General features: G+C 37.3%; 1 protein-coding gene across 2 annotated transcripts in view; it reads left to right on the top strand.

Annotated features, from left to right (window-relative positions):
- Positions 1-21,789, top strand: part of ANKRD12 (ankyrin repeat domain 12) — a 59,539-nt gene that overhangs the window by 19,999 nt on the left and 17,751 nt on the right. The window contains exons 3-7 of one of the 2 annotated variants that reach the window (XM_039549946.1): positions 5,739-5,886; positions 13,399-13,545; positions 14,540-14,740; positions 17,990-18,132; positions 19,738-19,885. In XM_039549946.1, the coding sequence (XP_039405880.1) occupies positions 5,739-5,886; positions 13,399-13,545; positions 14,540-14,740; positions 17,990-18,132; positions 19,738-19,885 (787 nt within the window). The remainder of the gene's footprint in view (positions 1-5,738; positions 5,887-13,398; positions 13,546-14,539; positions 14,741-17,989; positions 18,133-19,737; positions 19,886-21,789) is intronic. The other variant, XM_019284046.3, reaches the window with a different exon arrangement.

Below are 21,789 nucleotides of genomic sequence, written 5' to 3'. Positions count from 1 at the left end.
GTTAGAGAATGAAGGAATATGGGAAATCCAGTCATACTGAAGAGTGGTTTGTTGTTTATAAATGTGAAGTATCCCATAATTTTTAGAGTTCTGGAGCTAAGTTGCAAATCACCCAGTTCTCCAATGTGTCTGGCTAGTACACGTGTACAGTAGACCATGGGTTTATCTGTACTGCTAATGAATAACAGAAGCTGGAATAATACTCTGCATTGAGAACGATGAGTTAGTTACATGTATGTTGCCCTAGGGAGAGAGAATCTGTTTGTTTCACAGCAATCTTTAGAACTGTCTTCTCTAGAAAAGGATTTTTTGTGTGTGTGTGGTCAGACTTACTCTTTTGTTGAAATCTGTGTTCTCTGCAAGACCATTTGATGAATGGATGCAGGACAGGAAGAGGTTAAAAAATAGAAAAAGATTAGAAGATTCAGCATCTACTTGCAACTTTTTGCCTTCCAAAAAAATTCATAGAAACCTTTAGACCTTTTGGTCTCTTTCCAGTTTGTTTCATTGGTCCCAGTAAAGTGAGGCAAAGGTAATTCTTTCTGCTCGCTCTGCTGAACTACTTAGATAAGAAGGGAAAGATAAGAGAGTAACACGTGGAAAGGAAATTGGCTTACTAGTAAAGGGATGAAATAATGTTGGGTTTGGTTTTTCTTTCTTTTTATTCTGGTCCTTGTTTGAGATATGATCAATTGAAGTGTCATTCAGTAATTTAGGTAAAGAGGAGGGAACAGAAGTTTGACCAAGTGTATGAATATGGAATCCCAGTGATGGACTGATGAAGTTGATACCAAAAAGTAAATTGATAAACTGCTTGCACTGTTTTATCCGGTGTTGCTCAGTGTCCGCCCTGGTACAGTGTACAACTTGAGATTAGAATAGTGTAGGGTGTGGTTTGGAATTGTATGATGTAAAATGATGTGTAGTGCTGAAAATATAAGATCCTAAATAAAAATGGAGTATTATTATTACTAATAAAGAACATAAGTGTCTCAGTTGATATTCCTGTATTCAGGTTTTTAGCATAATAAATACAGTTGTCATCTTTTGAGAAGAACTGAATACATGGTTATGTTAAATAGTCACTTACTCTGTCACATACTTGTTCTCTAACACACAGACAATTGTGAGAAGTGTTCAGCTGGCCTTCGACTAATCTCTACTCTTTAGAGTGTATTAGAAAAAATAGAGAAAATATTGCCAAAATGCCATAATTTAGATCCAGCCAAGAAAATAATTTAGAATTTGGCAGGAGATAGGCTAAGAGTAAAATGTGAGTTTGAACAACACAAAGTCATGAAGGCAAATCTGTACTATATACACAAACATAGAACTCTGAAATAAAGATTGACCAGGCCAAATCAACAGTGATAATTTTAATGAAATGTCTTTAAAAAGTAGTGGAAATTTCTGTAAAGCAAATAAAGATTTTTCTCAATGCATAAACATTTGCAACCATGAATTTAAAAGTAATAGTTCTTAAAGCTTTAGAAGTTACTATGCAAAATGTTAGGGATTCATTAGCTAGTGTAATTGATGTAAGGAAATACGAAAGCCCAGTGTGAAATAATGTTCATACAAAACTGTGCCTCTTACAAGTGAACAGTAATGCTAAAGGATACCACTCCATTAAAAAAATCCTCATTTTTCTCAAAGTAAAAGCTGTAATGGCCTAAATGGCATAAGACTATTCCAGTGCTTAACATAAGATAAAAGAAAAAACACTTGCAGGGTTTGATTTCCCTTTCATAGTTGTTACACTGTTTAGCTAGTTCTGGTTGTGCACTCTTAACTGTTGACAGAGAAATGTAGTGAAGTTACTGTTGTTATTATCAGGCATAATCTTTCATATTTGTCCAGAAATTAATGCTTATAATACAGCCTCAAAAACCAGTGAATAGCTATGTAAATCAGCTATGTGTTCAGGTCTTCTGAGAACTCAAAAAAACCCATTAGAAATAACATTCCTGTTAATAAGCTGAGTTTATATCATGTATGCTTTAGGGTACATGTATTTTTATTTCAGTTGCTCATCTGGCAAGCATTAAAAAACAGTACGAGTGTGTACAGCAGCTAGGCCATCTAATGTTTGCATAAAATATTTCATAAACATACGAACATAATGAAATTTTAATTTATCTGAATTTATACTTTATATGGCCAAACTCAGGAAGTAAACAATGGATATGTCATCCAAAGGAGAAACACATTTGGAGTTTGTAAGAATTAATTCTCTCCTTGGAAGACTCCAACAACAGTGCCAAAAACCATTTAATACCATACAGAACACGCTTCAGTATGTAATTATCTTTGATAGGCAGAAAAAGAATGCTTGTTCTCCCTGGGCTTAGTACATCTGCTAGATTATATGGCTCTCTGTTGTCTCCTTTTGTGTCTTGTCATTGATTGTAGCAGTACCAGACAATAGAGCTGGAATGGGATATCAAGAAATTGTCCAGACTGCTGTTTGTTAGCCTTCTGAGACAGTTCCTGTTGAACAGATTAAAAATGTGTTCCTCATCACAGCACACTAGTATGGTTTTGTTGACAGTGAAAATTTTTCCTTGTTACTACATCCTCCAGTGAGGCATGCATTAAACGTTGAGACATGCAGATCCAGTTCATCCATTTGCCCCAGAGTAGAATAAGCTGTAAGCAGTTCCTGACAGATGTTTGCCAGACCTTTTCTTTAAAGGCTTGCCTGATGGAAATTCCTGTCTCCTTGGGCAGTTTATTCTGATACTTAATTATGCTGACTGGCATAGAGTTAGATGTTTAGTAGAAGGATAAATAACCTTTGCTAGTCTCCTGTTGCAGTCTAAAGCCATTAAATGTTCTCTAACTGTAGTGGACATGGAAAGTATGTAATGCTTTTCACTTTGCAGCAGTAGTTTAGTTTTCTGAACATCAACATGTCTTCAGTGTTTTATCCAATTAGCAGTTTTCACTTTAGGTTAATTAATCTCTTTAGAAAGTCCGCAGGACTTACAGGTTATTTTATGAAAAATGTCAACTCCATTTTGGGTTGCTTCCATGGATCACATTAAAGTAATGCACAGACCTGTTGATGCTGAGTTTTGAACCTTGCTTTGGACCCTGAAAAAGAGATGTCCATGCTGTTGCAGTGACCAGGAGCAACTGGAACAGTGAATGCCCACTCTTTAAAATGGAATGCCTGGTCTAACCTGCAGGATTTCTACTTCTTCTTGCCTTCCTTTACTTAAAGTTGAATCCAGGATGCTGTTAAGAGGTTTCTGTCTTTTAACACAGCATTTTGGGATTGTACAGTTAATTTTTTTTATCAGTTTGGAAAACCTTGGTTTTACCCTGGCTTTTCCTCTTTTGTTTTGTATTAAGACTGCTTTTCAGATCAGTCAGTCATTTTACATTCTCCTTGCCAGGGCTTTTTGCTTCTCCCTCTCAGTTGTGATGATGTCTGCATATCTGATTGTATCTCTATTTCAGCATTGTCACCAAAAATAATAAATAGCATCAACTTTGTACAGACTTCTCAAACACCCTGTTCATTGCATCTTTTGGATTGGAAAGTCCACCGCTGAATGCTGAGTGCTTATTTCCACTAAGGAAATAAGCATCTAAGGAACAAAATAGTGTCTTTTTTTTTTCTGTTTCTGTGTATTCTGTAGATAGCCTTTTTTTTTCATTTTCAATGTGTTCTTATTTATCTGAAAGTATGCATTTTGAACTACCTCTCCTCCTAATTAGATCATTACAAAATTAATTTTCAGTCATTATTCAAAAACTAGTGCATCAGTCGTAATATTTAACATAATACATACAAGCAATTTAAGAATAAATGTAAAGCTATCAAATTACTTAAGCAGCTTGTGCCTCTTTGTGAGCACCTACAAATGTATTTTACTGATGAGTGCCCCCAAAAAAGGGTTTCTTTTTAAAGATTACCAGCAGCAAAAAGTTGTGGGTTTGTTGTTTTGGTTTTTTTTTTCTACAGAACAAGTTGAAACCAATGCTTCCTGTTTAGGAATTATAAATTATTTTTAGTTCATCCTTTCTATTGCATAAGATAATATTCTAGAGAAAGCAATACATTTTTAATGCCACTTTATAATATTGTGGGAAATTTAAATACACAGATATGGGAAATAATTGGATTGTTTGGAACAAGGGATGAGAAAGCCCGTGGTGAGATTGGGGTCAAGTGGGAAACTTGAGTGTGTAGTGGAAGCAATCAGAAAAGGCTTAATGGAGTTTGGATCTGCTTTTATCAACTTACAGATGCATTTGCAAATGATGACTTGTGTTAGATGGATTAGCTTGTTCCATAAGTAATACCACAGGCACTGTATTTCCCAAGGGCTGTGGGGAATCTTAAAGGGTTTAGGTTTTTAGATTTTCTTATTCTAGCATGTAAAAAAGAAACCGGGGGAATTGTTTCCATTGGGGTTTTGAAGGAGGGTTGGCTTTAGTTTTGGTGTGTGGGTTTTTATTCTGCATTTTGGTTTTGGATTTTGGTCTTTTGGGTTTCTAAACTCGGAGTGAAGAAGGTATGTGTTCTCTGTGGGCAGCAGCCTTTATACCTCAGGAATTCTGTTGACATAGACTAATGGCTTATTTGTCATTTTCCTGGCACATTTGTCTTCTGAAGGTTATAGAGTTTGCAGGTTCTTTTTATAATCACTTCTTCTTACCTGAGTTTTTTTTTTTAAAAAAGGAAAGGTGCCTTTGAGAACAATACCTTTACTTGAAGCTCTTTTCTAGTTTTCCTTCAATCAGAATAAATCTTCAGAAGTACCAAGGACAGCCTTCTGATTTTCAGTGATTGGCAAGGCAGTGTATGTTCTTCTTCTACGTTTAGGAGATGAATCTGTTAGTGATTTCATCTGATCATGTGTTAAGAATGATATAAAGCTGGGGAGTTGTGTTAGCTGACATAGCTGGATAATGTGTTTCTGCAGCATGTAGTGAACAGAGAACATGGTGTCTCTGCATTGCATCTCTATTGGTAGGCTAAAATGTTGGGGTTTGCAGCGGGCTCTCTCAAGCAGTCTTTAACCTGGTATCTTTTACATTCTTTCCTCCTGTATTAGTGAAGTAATCCAAGTATAAGTTAATATTGGGCCCGTTTAGGCTTTCTCTGTTTATTTGAAATATGGTTTATAAGACAAAAATCCCTAGATTTATACACCTCAAAAATCCAAATAGCTTGTACCTGTTTTTTCTAAATTTGATATGAACTTTAAACGTTTCTTCACAGATTTTCTAAAATGAAACATTAGACTATTATTGTTGAAATAGAAAGGGAATTCTTTATGGATGCTTTACAGGGTGGGAGTAGAGGCTGGGGAGGGTAATTAGGGGGGTTTGGGGGCTTTACAATTCACAGTCTGAATTGCAGTGTGGGCTTTTAATGTGCTTTTAGTGGGATTATTATGTTATGGTCAGGGAAGGAAATTGGGGTGGTCATCAAGACTTGGCAAATTTTTGTTTAGTTTGTGTTGTTCTTTTGCTAATTAATGAAGGCTTTAATAGTGAACAGCATTTCTACAGTGGTGTATCTGAAAGTAGAAATGACATAGAAGTTAATAATTTTAAAACAACATGCCATTGATTATTTTGTTTATTCAGAAAACTGGGTAATACACAAACTTATACACAAGCACATACATTCACACATATCAGTCCTTTCAGTCTGTATATATTATAAGACTATTCTGCTTTATGCAAAAATTACTTAGTATACTTTTTATTTATATTAGAGCAAGGACAAGATTGCATCCTACAGCAAAACTCCAAAAGTGGATAGGAGTGATGTGGGGAAGGAGATGAAAGAAAAGTCTTCCATGAAACGTAAACTTCCTTTTACTATTAGTCCATCCAGAAATGAAGATCGCAATTCAGACACAGGTAGAACCTTTTTATTTCCTTAACTAATTATTTGTTGGTAAAATACATCCTGACTTAATTAATTGTATAGTATGTTTTTATATTGATTTCTTTTTCTCTTTAAAAAGAATACTAAGTATAAAAGTTGCTTGCTTGCTTCTGATTGTTGCATCTCAGTCTGATAGGCTTTCATCCTGTCATTAGCAATGGCCAGCATGCCACCACAGTTGATCTGTATCCCCCAGTTGTTTCCTAACCTCATTCTTTCCTTCTGTTTCAGTAACAAATCTTTCTTTGTATTGTCATCTCTAGAGGTCCATTTGTTTAAATGAGTAAACGGATGAAAAACCATGTCGATGCCTTGATTTGAGACACAGCTGTCAGCCTTTCATAGCCTTTTTTTGGGAGGGAGTGTCAGATAGATTGGTAGATGTACTGTTCTTCATACAAAAAAAAGGTTGCTAAGGTGACAGAGCTAATTAAACTAGTCGTGGAGAGCACACTTTCCTTCCAGTTTAAGTTCCTATGATCTGTAAATTTTCTGCACAGGCTGAGTAGTTCTTCTAATAGAGTAAGCTTAAGCTTACTCTATTAGAACTGATTTTAAGGCTTCAAACTACCATTCTTAACAGAGTTCTTTTCAAATCAAGATGGAGGGAGCTGGATACATTCCAAGAGGTACAGTTATCTCTGGGTTTAGGTAACTAATTATCGATGTCATTGTGCAATAACAGTAATAGTTCAGTTGATAACCAAACAGTATCCGTGGCCAGCAGAACGCATGTTCCCAAATTTCTCAAAGGCTCAGTGCTATACTTTTTTATGCATTTCTTATTGTACATTTGAATATTTTCATGACTGGGTAGTTCTGTTAATGTGCTGAGGTTTAAAGGCAAGATGGAGGTGTATACCTCAGTGTGTGTTTAATTTTTGTTCAGGATTGATTTCATGCAGAAGATTTGGCTTTTTGATAATACATACATATTACTGTAAAGAGACTGTAGTATGAAATCCATATTGAAATAATCACATTACAAAACGATGCTCCTAGCTTTAGTTCTGTTTTCAGTGGTTTTACAGCATTCTTGAGTCTTACACTATTCATGATACCACTTGATTCTGAAAACACCATGTCTAAATTAGAAGTATGCTCCCAACATCTGCTTTATTAAATTTTTTGCTTGGTAGTAGACCATAACTATTTTTTTCATAATGGAAATAAATGTGTGTAGATGTAATATCTAGTATTTATCAAAAGTTTTCTGTGTTGAAAATCTTTTGTTGTGTCTCCCCACCCCCATCAACTTTAAATAAGTCATTGTCACAAGCATCTTGTAAAGTAGGAGAACTTTTTGTGTGTCTTGTGCTATAGCCTCTATTGTCACAGCTGCCATAAACAAGATTGGTTACTTCAGACATGTAGACGTGCACAATAAGGCAGTGCTCACACTACAAAATCTTTTTGTCACAAGTTGTAGCAGGGAGATGAAATAGACAATTCAAGTATGGGCAAGAAATACTTAACATAAAAGTAGAAGGCACGTGGCTCTTAACTATGGTAGCAAACATGACAGCTTGGCAAACATTTCGTTTCTGCTGAGGTAAGGAGGTAAGAGCAACTGCCCTTTGCAGGTGGGAAACTTGGTGCGTAAGCCTTCCAGAAACTTTAGAGCAGGAGCATTACTGGGATGAAAAAACTGTTCCTGTAATGCTGATTCTGTGCCTAACCAATTAGATTAGACCGCTGGGAATTAGATACTTAAATTGGTGCCAGGTTTGTCACTGACATGGATTAGGACTGACATGAGTGATCATGAAATGCAGTGCTGCTTCTGGCACAAACTTGGCATTAGACATGGAAAAGGTTTGCTCTCAGTGAGCTAAGCTGTTACCTCTGAGAGAAATGTCTCCCTGATAGCTGTGTACAGAGAATGGAGAGTGTTGAGAAGGAAGAAAGTAAGTTTTTGGAAATGAGAATGTAATCAGAGACAGAGGGGGAAAAAGAAGAGGTGATGAAAAGCTTCTTATCACCTTTAAGGTCATTAAAAATGTGTCTGAGTTAAAAAAAGAAAAAAATTGCCATAAAAGTAGCTAGAGGATAAAAAAATCTAATAGTTTAATAAATGGTTTATCCCCCAGATACGTGGGAGGGTCGCTAGCTGATTGTAGGAACTCCATGATGACTGGATTTCATCCTGTTTAGGCATGTAAATGAGTCATAGAATGGGAATACCTAATTTTTAGAGCTTTACATCGTTAGAGCTTTCTTGGTTGTATCTCTGGGTCTTCCGTAAACTAACATTTTGTCTTTTCTTTACTGATTTTTGTAAAACTTGCTCCTCTGCTTCTCTCTCCGGTGAGCTTTTTTTGTTTTCTACTTCAGGTATTGTCTAAATACTGCAAGAGGTAATGAACATGGACAGCCAAAATGAATGTTAACATAACACTGAAATGTTTGGGGATTTTTTTTCCATTTGATTTCTGCAGCGCTATACATAAAGTACATTTTGCACCCAGTCAGTTTTGGAAAAATTGAAACCAAACAGCATTTGTATAGTACTGTAAGAGTCCAGAACAATTATAGCCCACCTCTTCATCTAAATGTAAATTTAATTTTTTTTTTCTTAAGAAAATGCTGCAATAAATTTGTATTCGATATTTCAATATTGAGCCTTTTAGTTACTTTCTTAATAATTTAGTAGCCATGGAGACTGCATCCAGTTGTGTAAAGGCAGTCCTGCAATGCCAGTTGAGATGGCTGAAGTAGCTGCAAAGTCTGCCCAGGTCTGAAAGAGAACATGAGTCCCAGGAGAGCTGTGGCCTTCTGAAGAGGCCCCTGGGAACAGGACACACCTGGAAGGACACTCTGTCCCTGTGTTTATCAGCAGCATCCTGTTGTGTTTCTTCTGTTGTGTGGCGCTGATTGTGGTGGCTACCCTGAACTGAGGGCTCTCTCATGACATCCCCGTTCTTGGTCAGAGCAACCACAAAAAGCTAATACAATGTATACATACTGCAGACAAATTTATTTATACTGCAGTATAGCTTTAATCTGTTTATAGGTAAGTCTTAGGGAGGAGTCTGTGTGCAAGCTTTGATTGAGACTGCTGGATTGGATGGTCAAAGCAGAATTATTTTTCTTATCTTTTAAAATAAATTCTCTGATTTTAAATCTCCCAATCCAAAACCATAATTGGATTGAAAAGCCATCAGTTATTTAAACTACTTAAATAGAGTTATTTGAATTTTCTTAATTTATTTAAATAATCTGGTTAGTTTTAAATAACCTCTGATGCCTACTGTTCTTATTCCAATAACCACAAGTGTTGATTTTGCAGAGGTCAGATTTGTTTGCTTTCTCCACCTTATTAGTCTAAAGAGATAAATTTGAATTTTTCATAATAATTAAATATAGCCACAGATCCTAAAAATCTTTTCATTGTAAAGATGTTACACAGTTGATTATTCAGGAACGAGTTACAATTACACTGAACATGGTAATTTGTTGATCTTTCTTGGAAATTATGTTCTCCAGATTTACTGTTTATAGTAGGATCTTGGTTTTGTTCTCTGATCCCTTCAATTTCAGTCTTTAAAGTAGTCCAAACGTGGCACAGTCATACTTCTTTTAGCACTTAGCTGACATCCAGAAGAGCAAAGCAACTGACCTCTTCATGTTGCATGGGTACATCACAGTTAACACAATTTCTGTGCTTGTGCTTCCTGTAGTTACAGGGGTGAGTGGGGGTGTTGAAGAGACTGTTGACACACCGCTTGCTGGATTTGGGCTTATTGTTCAACTATAACAAGTTTATTTAACTGTTGTTTGGGCTAGAGGCAGGAAAGGGGAGGTGGTTTTGTGTGTTGGTTTTGTTAAATAAATGTCATAAACTTGATTAATTAGGTATCACAGTAGTACCTTGAAATCTCTGCATTGTTAAGTGCACTGTGAGGTCTCTGCATCACATTCTGAGCTTTCTCTTTCCCTGAGGGTAGGAACCACAGCCAGTCATGATGTGTTTCTCTTGGAAAATAACTTCAGTCAGGTTGCCATGATCACGCAGAGCTGAGTAACTCTGTCTCTGAACTTCATCATCTGCAGTTATCTTGACCCATCTTGTACAATCATTAGCAATGAACATGTTAGTCTTTGGTTGTATATCATTCAATCTTATAACTTCATAGCATTTATTTCAAGCAGTTTCTATTTTAATTTTGCATGGTCCTATTTTTTGATCCTGTTATTCTTTACAATTTGGACTATGATAGAGTCTTTTACATGAAAACAGACTATCATGAGCCCTGAAGTTTGAATTTGGTGAGGTTTTTTTCCCTGATTTCTTTTGTCCACTTACTAAGGTGATTATTTTACCAAATGAAATACTTTGTTAGTTTGGCATGATTTGTTTTGAGAATTCCACATATTACATTATTTAATAATTTAATTTTCTAAACCATTAAAAATTACTTGAGTGGGTATTTGTAATTTATCCAAGTAAAAAAAAAAAAGGCAAACAAAAAACCAGATGTATTATTGGTTGCCGTGGGACAAAATCTGTCATGCATAAATTATCCTAAAATAATCAGTGGTGTTTCTGCTGTTCCTTGTGCCAGTACGTTTTAAGTATTGTGAGTGAATTTCATTGGGCTCCTTTACAAATAAGTGCTCAAGTGCTCCTAAATTCCTGTTTCACATAACCTGAATATTTCAAAATTATTTTTTTAAGTGTTTGGTGAAAAGCTTGTGTTGCAAAGGGAAAATCTTAAAAAGATACTGTCCGGATGGATTTGGCTGTGTATTATGAAGTTTATTTAATGAAGGTGGTTAAACATGAAGCCACTTGAAGAGTTCTTGTTTTTATTTTTTTAATAAAAAGTAAAAAATTCCCTTATATACTATTTTCAAGTGCTGAAGAACAGCAGACAACAATGAGAATGTGAATGTAAAAGAAGGTATTTGCATTCCATAGAATCTGAAAACAAAATGCTCAAAATCTAAAAAAACACCCACCAAAAAACCCCAGTAACCAAAAAACCAACCAAAAAAATGCCCAAACAACAAAACAGAAACCAGCCAACCAAAAAAAAAACCAAACCAACAAAAAAACCCCACCAAAAAACCAAACCAGCTAATTGAGTTTAGCAGTCAATTTTATATATTAAATTCAACCTAAATGTAGTGTCTTAAACTGATACTATTCCTCTATTAGGGAAGTTATTGCTATTCAAATTGTAGAAACATCAAGTACACAGCTGTGAAAAGTTTTCTGTTACCACAAGACAAAGAATAGCTAAAAAGTTGGAAGTTCCTAAATGTTAAGGTGCTCTCCTCCTGTTCAAGTGTAGTGTACTGTGTGATGGTAGTCTTGGAACATTGATTTATTTTTTGATGTATCAGACTTCCTATTTTATATGCCCTACTCCCTGGTTGGTTTTTTTTTGGGTTTCTTCCACTCCTCTTGTCCTATTTTGTTTTACCTTGTATACTCAGATCCAGGTCGTATCCATGAGATCTTTGGGGGGAAAAGCAATAGCCTTGTCCAGAACATACTCCAGTAAGTGGATTAGCAGGTGCACCTGCTAGAGTCTTGAGACTTTTTTAGGTTTTTTGTTGATCGTACTGATTTTTGTTCATTGAACTGTTTAGACTTACTGAAAATACATATGAAGTCTCATAGCCATTTTAGTAAAACTGTGTCTCTTTTTGAGTGGTAAGTGCATAATTACAGTATAACTTGGTGAGAACAGTTGTATTCTTATTGGGTAGTTTAACTTGGTAAGATCTAGAAATGCTTTGCAAACACTGTGTTAATAAAATGTAATAGAAGAAGCATTTCAGTGGAGGGGTAAATTAAAGACTGAACATGAGACAGGAATAAATTGTGCTGATGGAAAAAAAAAAGGCAAAACCCAAAAAATCTGGACAACCCCAGTGGGTAAAAGAGTAGAAGCTAGATAATCAAAAGCTTTATTTCATTTCTTTTGATATATTATTTTCTCAAGCTGAAAATAGCTATATTATTGTAAGGAATAATTCAGAATGAAGATAAGTGTGTTTTTCACGGAAAAAATCATGAGCAGTAAATAGCATATGCTGAGAAGCAGCTGATTATGCTGGTCAAGCTGAAATGTGTTATTTTGATAGAAGTACTAAATTAGTCAATAAAGAGTGTGCTGTACATTATCCTTGCAGAGAGAACAGCATACTTGCAGTGAAAAAGTTGAAAGTACAATTTTATTGTAAACATTTTTTTTGATTTTCCTATGCAGATGTTTTTATCAATGGGGCACAACACAAATAGTGTTGATTTGGGTATTGAATTAATTCTTTAGGTATTCAAGGCTATGAGTTGCTTGCAGTTTAGGAAAAAAATTATCATTTGATTCTGTAAAAGGGATCTTGTTTCCTTTTTAAACAGGATGGATAAATTTATAGAGGTTTTTAAAATATGTACATAGGTATGTAACTTTCCAGTCTTAAAATACTGTTGCTTGTAATTGTTTAGCCTGTAAAATCATGTATTTCTTATGGGTCAGTGTGGAATTCAAGATAAAAACTGTTGATGTGCCTTCCTGGGCCTCAAGAGCATTGCATTAGTAGAGCTTGTGTCTGTAATCAGGCCTAGAAAATGAGATTTAGAGAAGGCTGGGAAGGCAGAAAATGAGTTGAGAGGAAACAAATGAAACAACAAAGAAGGCAGATTTGTAGAAAGTGAAAAGATAACTAGGAACCTCAAAGGGACTTAAGCTTCTAATTTTTACCTCTCTGCAGAAGGTCAAAGAAGTTTTCCTCAGTGGAGTTCTTTAAGGTTTTCTGCTTTTGCAGATGACAAAGTTTCTTGGTTTTCATGGGAGTTTTTGTTTCTTTTTTAATGTGTTTATTCAGATGTGTAATTTTAGCTCCTGGTTTAAAACATGGACATGAAATATTAAACAGCTTCCGTAAATATTGATAAAAGGGAAGAAGTTATGTATATAAAATAGCTGTATGTTTTTGAAGGATATGAATTCTGGAGAAGAAATTGCTTTAAGATAAAAAACCAGAATGAGTTTGAGAGAAACAATCTTTTAACCAATTACTTAGCAGATACCAATATTAAATAGTCTTTTCCTAATTTTTAACATGGTGTCTTGAGAGAAGTAGAAGAGAGCATAGTCTCAGATCTGTGTTCAATGCTGAAAGCTGACCAGCTGATTTTACAGAATTTTTTAATTGCCTGACTTTTAATCTCTGAGAATTCAAGTTGTGACATATACAGCATTCCTGCTGTGAAACAGGTTTTTCATCTTTTAGAATTTTTTGGTAATCCTGCTTACAGCTTTAAGTGCTTTGTCTCAGTAGCTTATTATCCTAATACGATTAGAACAGGTAACCATCACTAATGCAAATGAAGTAAGTTAGAGTTGTAATTTCTGTATTTCATCACCTACCACCAATCACCAGTTTACAGACCTGAAGAGATGGTTTTATTTCTAGAAAAATATTCTTCTGATGGAACAGCAGTTTGAGTCTTTAAATGTTCCTATTTCTAGAGAAGGAAGGTCCGGAGAAAAAGAAAATGAAGAAGGATGCTGGGAATAAGAAATCAGCACCGGTTAGCATTCTTTTTGGTTACCCTCTGTCAGAGCGCAAACAGATGGCACTTCTTATGCAGATGACAGCAAGAGACAACAGTCCAGGTGATCTTACAAAGTTAACAGTTTTCTTCCTCTTGCCTGTTTAGTTCTGTCCTAGTCAGAATATTCTGAATCCTGATGTTTTTCAACAGTCTTTGATTTTTTTCACATATTTTAAATCATTCATACTTCTGTTAGAACTTACTTCACCTAGATGAGTAATTTGATGAAAAATTCTTGATCTTCTGTATTTATGTGAAAAGCTTTGCACTATGATAGCTGTAAAAATTGAAGATTTCTTCCTTTGATTATTTTTGCCTCTCAGACTCTGTTCTTATGGATTATTTAAAGCCTGAAATGCTTTCTTTTTTTTTTAATTGAAGCTTAACTATTATCTTACTGTCTCACTTTGGAGCAGGATTTTAATTTAGGAGGAAATGGGATCATTTCCTTAGGATTTAGTGGGAGAGGAGGGACATCTTGGTTTTAATTCACCATTTCAAACTGTCCTTGGTCCAGCTGTATTTAAAAAAAATCTTTACGTATGTATATATGTTGTACAGGTGTAAAGTTTTTACAGAATTGCTATTTAAAAGCAAATAGCTTAAGGTTTCCTTAAGGAACTATCCAGTCCACCCAGCTGTGTTGGTACAGCTGAGGATTTATGTACACAGACTGTAATTCCTTAAACTGGCATCCCACTGCATAAAAATATAGTGGAATTTTGCTGGAGGAAGAGGAAGCAGGGTAGATACTCATCTGCGTGATCACGCTTTGTCTTGATTCAGCAGAATTTATACCAGACTATGTGAACCTTGTAGTTTGGATAGGCTTCATCTGTCCTAGAAACTTGCTTAAAATAGTAAGATTTTGCAAAATGCCCTTTTTCACATTGAAAATCAGCATTGTGTTGATACGTGTGAAGGGTGAAATGTCTTTTATTTACATATAATTATTCACTGGTCATTGTTATTTTTGAAGGCAAGTGTAGACAATCTTTTTACTTTACCTCATTTTAATTAACTTAACAGTGACCATTTAAAAACTTGTTTTATAGATTGCACCTTGAATCATTCCTTACAAACAACACCAACCCAGAAGAAAACTCCAACCTCTTCTTCAAGACAAAAAGACAAAGTTAACAAGAGAAACGAACGAGGGGAAACTCCTCTACATATGGCAGCAATTCGAGGGGATGTTAAACAGGTCAAGGAGCTAATCAGATTAGGTGCAAATGTAAATGTAAAAGATTTTGCAGGTAAGTTAATATGAGTACTCTTAACTGTATAAATTAAAAGTAACACTGAAGTTGTTAACAGAGGTTTCCTTTCAGTTGGTGTTGTATGCAAATGAAAAAATGTAACTTCATAGAAATTCCCACATTGTGTTTCTCTTTTCCTATGGTAGTGGTAGTACTGGGACACTATAGTACATAGTGTATTATTAGAACAATATAGTAATAACACAGGTTTCAGCTGTGTCCAGGGCCTTTGCACAGCAGGTATTTACAGAAATATGTGCACACTTGCTGAAGTTTATAGGGTTATGCTGGGTAGAGTCAAATGGTGAGACTGTGGGCTATGTGAGGAGATGCAAAGTTAGTAATGGTGAGGGTGGTGACGCTGTGATGTGCGCTGTCTTCACCGGGACAGCTGATACGCACCAAGGCAGATGAGAGTGGTATAGTTGCACTTGTCATCTAGTCCTGCTGGATTAATGATAGCTTTGCTATGTCAGTATTTGCTGTGATTTCAGCAGTGATTGATGAGCTTTGTTAAGTTGTAACAGACAGTATTTTTGGGTTTACGGGTTTTGGTTTATGGGTCTGAATTATGTTCGCAGTGGGAATGGTTGAGAGGAGTTGAGGTAGCAGGCCCCTGTGGGAGAAACTAAGAACTGTGTAGTACAATTAGTTGTCAGCTCAAACTTGACATCAAGAGAAGATAATAGTGAGATTAACTGAAATCATGACTTTAGGTAAGAAATAGATTGGTAATTCCTTGGTTTGCACAGGGTGGCTGAATTTGTATTTGAACATGAAGCTGCCCAGGACTGGCATGTAGAGGAAGAGAAGAAAACAAGCAGAAGTGGAACCCTGTGAGATCTTCAAAGAAGTTGAGAGGGGAGATGAAAAGAACTTGTTGACAAGAGCAATTTTAGAAAAGGAGGGGGAGGTTCAGGAGAAGACAGGCCCATAGAAATCACAGGGAGAATAATAGAAACCCTTCAAGAAGCGATGCAGTGGGTTGACCTTGGCAGGCTGCCAGACACCCACCCAGCTGCTCTCTTATTTCCCTTCTTCAACAAGGTGTGGAGAGAAAATAAGATGGAAAAAAGCCCTTGTAGTTTGAGTTAAAGACCATTCAATAAGAAAAGCAAAAGCTGCATGTGCAAGCAAAGGAAGAAGAAGAATTCATTCACTATTTCCCATCATCAGGCAAATGTTCAGTCACTTCCCGGGAAGCAGGACCTCAGCAGATGTAACAGATGCTTGGAAAGACAAATGCCATTATGTACAAACAACCCACCTTCCTCCTTCTCTCACTGAGCTTTTATTGCATGACATCCTGTGGTATGGAATACACATTTGGATCAGCTGTCCTGGCTATGTCCCCTCCCAACCTCTTGTGCAGGAGGAGGGAGAGAGAAAACCATGACACTTCACAGGCCCTGTTCAGCAGTAGCCAAAACCCCGATGTGCTGTGAGTACTGGTGTATAGCCCCAAATGCAATGCACAGCACCATATGGGCTGCTCTGGAGGAAGTTAACTTCATAGCTTCATCCCAGTCTGACCTCGTGCAGATACTTAATTTTAAAGGCAAATGGAAGGAAGAGGACAATGGCTGAGAGCAGGTTCTGAGAACCAGTTGGAAGCAAGTGGTTGGGGACTTCATTCAGAATTCTGGAGGAGATGTTTAGGATCAAGCAAGATATTTTTCTATTGGTAATCCAAAGAGAGAAGCTGAGATGGCTGAACTTCAAAATACTGTGCAGAGGGAGAAGTCAAGAAGAGGGGGAGGATTGAAGCAGTGAGTCATGAGTGGAGAAGAGTAGGAATTTAGGATGCAGTGTAGTTTAGAGAATTAGAGTTTTTTAGCTAAGGATTTGGCAGAGCTAAAGGAGCAGAAAATGAATTAGTAATGGAGGAAGTAACCCTGCTCATGGGATATCTGCCAGAATGATACTGCCATGTGAGAACAACAGTAAAGGAAACAGATATTGACAGCAAGCCAGCACTAGAGTTGGCAGGCTGGACATTGTGAAAGGATGGAAAAGCAAAGCAGTACAACATGGAGAAAAATAAGTTATGGAGATAATTAATACAGAGAATAAAAGACAGGGATCAGAGGGCTGAGAGCAGAAGAGTGTTATCATGTTGGGTGAGTGTGAAAAGGGCAGGTGGCAAGAAAATGGAAGGAAGGAGGTGGTAGCCAGACAGTGCTGGAAGTGGGTAACTAAAGTGATGATTGAAGAGGAGATTTAGTGTATGAAGAACAGAAAGAAGTGTTTTGCTCTAGAATAACCTAGAAGCTTTTCTTTTATTTTTCACTTTTTCTTTCTTTTTTTTTTTCTTTCTTTTTTTTTCTTTCTTTCTTTTTAGCTTTTTTAAAATTTTAAATGAGTGGCAGCTTGGAAGTTGAGTGAAAGATGAAGGTGAGAAATCCAGTTACTGAGGGATTAGATAAGTTAGGGGTTTCTTGTACATCCATGAAGTGGAGGTACAGGACTGCTACTGATTAGACCCATGATTCACGTGAATAAACTCCAGACTTGCACTGGTTATGTTGAAAACAAAAGTTGAATGCCTCCCCAGAACTGGGCTTTGAGAAGGCATCAACAGCAGTTCAGGTCAGCTATGAAGTCATCAAGCTGGGGAGAGGAAATTGAGGTAAGGAATATAGCTTGTGTGGGTTGTCATCTTCAGTTGACGCTCTGCTGCAGAAAATGAGGACTGCACTTGTGGAAATCAAAATTACAAAAAATTACTAGTGTTCTGGGAAATACCAGCAATAAGTTCTCTGTCACTATTAATAGCTTATTATCTAGCTGCTAAATGTTGTTAATGATTCCTAGTACATGTTCAGTAGCTCTAAAGGAGTGATGGTTAAGGTAATTTGCCATACTTATTTTTTCCAGTAGTGTGGTTTTCAAACTGCTTTCATATAGAATAATATTATTTATATATACACTTAACACAGTTCAAATGTTTACTAGTCAAAGAATCTCTGACATGTTTAGCCTGGGGATCTTGTGCCAGATTTTGTCTTGTACTATTTGATTTGTGATTCCAGCATTCAGTTTAATCTGAGAAGAATTTGGAATTTGGCGTGAGGTAAAGTTGATAAAGCATGTATTGTTCATCAGACCCATGGTGTGGCTGTCCTGCCAAGTCCTGTGTGTGAGAGTGTGTTTTGAAATGTTTGGAGGCAATAGAGATCTACAGCACAGGAGGAAAAAAACAGATCTTTGATCTTTCAGTCTTAAGTCTACCATTCTTCACTCTAGGTTGGACACCACTGCATGAAGCTTGTAATGTTGGTTACTATGATGTTGCTAAAGTTCTGATAGCGGCGGGAGCTGACGTGAACACGCAGGGCTTGGATGATGATACCCCACTTCATGATTCTGCTAGTAGTGGGCATAGAAACGTGAGTGTTCTGGGAGAGTGGGAGGGGGTATAAATACGTGGCTTGAAATGCTGGAGCTTCAGAACAAATTCTAACTGTCCTCTTTGCAGTTATGTGGTCTTCTAGTTCTGCTTCTGCTGTTTTGGGAGCATCTTAAAGTTGTTCTGATTGTCTTTGTTTCATCTGACTTCTTTTGCCAGATACTTTCTACCAATATCTGTTGTCTTAAATATTTAAAAGTTTCCCCTTTACTTTCTTAATAAATAATCACTTTAGCAACTTTTTTTGAGAAACTTTTACTGTACAGAATTCTCAAAAGAAAAATGTCTACTAACAGTGTACTGTGGATTTGTGTATATTATGCATATATGTTAATAAGTATTTAAGGGTCCTATATGTCCTATATTTCTTTTTGTGTATTATTTATGGCATCGAAATGGAGAATTGATGTATGTGTATTCTTACTATTTTTTAAAATTTACCAATCAGCACTTAGGGGAGAAGATAAATGGAGCTCTGTAGGTATTTTACATTAGCTTCTAAATTTGTTCTTAATTTCTGCAAATAAGATGCAGAAGTGACTCTGCTTTCCCTTTATGTATCTTTTATTTCATTACTGTGTGTGCAATCTGTTGTATAAAGCAAAAGATAGAATACATGCTTCAATCAAGTACACTTTCCAAACAAGATGTTCCGTTTGAAAGGTTTTTCTGGAAAAGCTAGAGAAATTAATTATGATAATCTGCTGGGAATTTTTTTATTAGCTGTTTAGTGACTGCTTTTTATAGGTACCTAAGCAGAGATCTTGGGTCTTTAGATCAAGCTTTCATAGAGTTTTAGTAGAGTCTTGGAGAATGAGGCCTCTTGCTTATCTGGTCTCAGTACAGGTACCTGTGGCCATCTCATTGAGATTGTGTACCAGAATAATTCTGAAGCTTCCTGTTATGGTATCACTGTCTGCTGAATTTCCCCATTCTTACCACATAAGGAAAAAAAATGTAATTAATACTGGACACTGTGCTGAAAATGCAGTGGCCTTGGTATCACTGTAGCATTAACAGACTGTTGCCCTTGATGATGGAGAAGTTGATGATTTTGATTTATTGCATGCAGTTGCGGGTGGGGGTAGTTTGTTCCTCCAGTAAGATACTTGGATCTCTCTCAGGGCTTTTTGGAACTGCTGTGTGTAAACCAACAGTACTGCTACTTTTAAAACTTAATCTGTTCCTTATTTAAGTGCAATAAAATTTGGAACAAGAGGGTGAATCAAATGCAGAGGAGTAGAGAGCCTGGTAGGTGGGGAACCAGATGAATTGTGTGAAGAAATGCTAGAACAGCAAGAACAAAAGGCCCCTGTTGCATTCCTTTATAATAATGCTGTGTCTGTGTAACAGAGGACAACTGTCTCTAGTCTTCCCCTTCACTTCCTTTAAAGAGCAGACTATGTATATACTACCTGGACTTTGCATTTTAGTTGCTGAAGTCTTGCTTTCTAGTCTCAGTGTCATAGATAGGACTTAGGATTGCATATCATGTTACTCACATTTTGTGTGCAACAGGGGCTTTTTATGTTGGTCAAGAAACATGTTGTGCATAACCTAAAAGTTAATTTATTTAATGCTGCAGATTGTGAAGCTGTTGCTTCGACATGGTGGAAATCCATTTCAAGCCAATAAGCACGGGGAGAGACCTGTTGACGTTGCTGAAACTGAAGAATTGGAAATGCTATTGAAAAGGGAGGTGCCCATATCTGATGATGAGGACAGTTGCTCAGGTAAAAGTAGCTATTTAGTTGCATAAATGCATTATTTCACCTGAGGTTAAGTGGCTTTAATCTTTTGCATGGTGTTAGCTATTAAGACTTGCTGCAGGTAACAATTGATAATGCTAAGGTTGTCTTCCACTTTTATTTTTAGAGGTAGTTTGTTAAATTTTTCAATTGAATTATCTGAAATGTGTATTCTGATTTTTTTTGTTTTGTTTTCTCTCTGTCTTTAATAAGGTGCTCCCACTTTGCATATCAACTCTATATCAGAGTGGTGGTTTTACCAGAGAAAGGTAGAGAGGAAAAATACCGTATCTGTTACGATACAGGGTGTTTTCTGAGATGTTTTCATGGTGAAAAATAACCCCAAAGTCACTTACTTTCCACCTTTAGTAGATGAATCAGGAGTCAGTGTTTCACATGGGTGTAACTTAGTTACTCAGTGTAGAAAAGTCCCTGCCAGTGGGGGAACCACTGGTATCTGCAGGTGACCAGGTAGGTGACTTGCTGAAGTGGAGGCAGTAATTCTTGGCCGCTCCTGTATTTCTGCAGATTGAGGAATATGTAACACCTCTTGGAGCACAGAAAGAATTGTTGCCCCAGAAGCAAAAGATTCTTTACCATGAGTAACTTACTTGAGTGCCAGACAGGAACTTTTCATTTGGCTTTCACAGAATCTTCAATAATCCAGAATCTTTTAGGTAAAAGAAATGAGGTGGATTGAAAACTGACTGAACGTCTATGCCAGAAGGGTGGCACAAAGTTTATTTGGAGGCCAGTAACTGCCTGTGTACCTTGGATCAGTACTGGGTCCACTCCTGTTTAACACCTTCATTAATGGTTGGGGTAGAGTGTACCATCAGGAAGTTTCCTAGTGACACAGAGCTGGGAGTTCTAAGGAGGAGTGAGTGGTGCACCGGAGAGTTGTGCTGCCATCCAGAGGAACCTCATCATGTTGGAGAAATGGGCTCCTGGGAATCTCACGTAGTTCAACAAGGGGAAGTGCTGAGTCCTGCAGCTGGGGAGGAACAACCATCCAAGCAGCAGTGCAGACTGGGATCTGACCAGCTGGGAAAGCAGCTTTGCAGAAATGGCCCTGGGTCATGGTGAACAGCACCAGCTTGACCATGAGCCAGCAGTGTGCCCTTGCTGCAGAGAAGGCCAGCGGTATCCTGGGCTGCATTAGGAATGTTGCCAGCAGGTAGAGGGAGGTGATGCTTCCCCTCTGCGCAGCACTGGTGAGGCCACAGCTGGAGTGCTGGGTCCAGTTCTGGGCTCCCCAGTACAAGAGAGACAGTGACATAATGGAGAGAGTCCAGGGAAAGGCCAGGAAGTTGATGAAGAGCCTGGAAGAGCAAAGGCTCAGGGGGATCTTGTTGATGTGTACAAATACCTGAGGGGAGGGTGCAAAGAGGACGGAGCTGGGCTCTTTTCACTAGTGCCCAGTGACAGGACCAGAGGCAATGGGCACACCTTGAAACACAGGAAGTTCCCTCTGAACAACAGGAAACACTTTTTACTGTGAGGATGACCAAGCAAGTGGCACAGGTAGTCCAGGGAGACTCTGGAGTCTCCGTCCTTGGAGATACTCAAAGTCCTTCTGGGCATGGTCCTGGGGCAGCTGGCTCTGGGTGTCCCTGCCTGAGCAGGGTGGGGTGAACAAGATGATCGCCAGAGGTCCCTTCCAACCTCATGTCACATGATTGTAAAAGTTGGTTTCTCTTTCCCAGACAAATAAAAAAACCCCAACCCCCTAGGAATGTTTTCTAGTCAAAGTTTCACTATACTTGAAGAAAAAAAAAGTCATATTGCCCTACGTTCTGATGTAGTGTTAACATTTTTGGCACTAGAATAACCTGAAATACAGTGCATGGTCCTTCGTTCTAAGGGACAGTTGTGGCATCACTTACAGA

The sequence above is a fragment of the Corvus cornix genome, chromosome 2 (genome assembly GCF_000738735.6).
Source record: "Corvus cornix cornix isolate S_Up_H32 chromosome 2, ASM73873v5, whole genome shotgun sequence".
Classification (NCBI taxonomy): Eukaryota; Metazoa; Chordata; class Aves; order Passeriformes; family Corvidae; genus Corvus; species Corvus cornix.
Note: the sequence above shows the minus strand (reverse complement) of the source record. Positions and strands in the feature narration are given on the sequence as shown.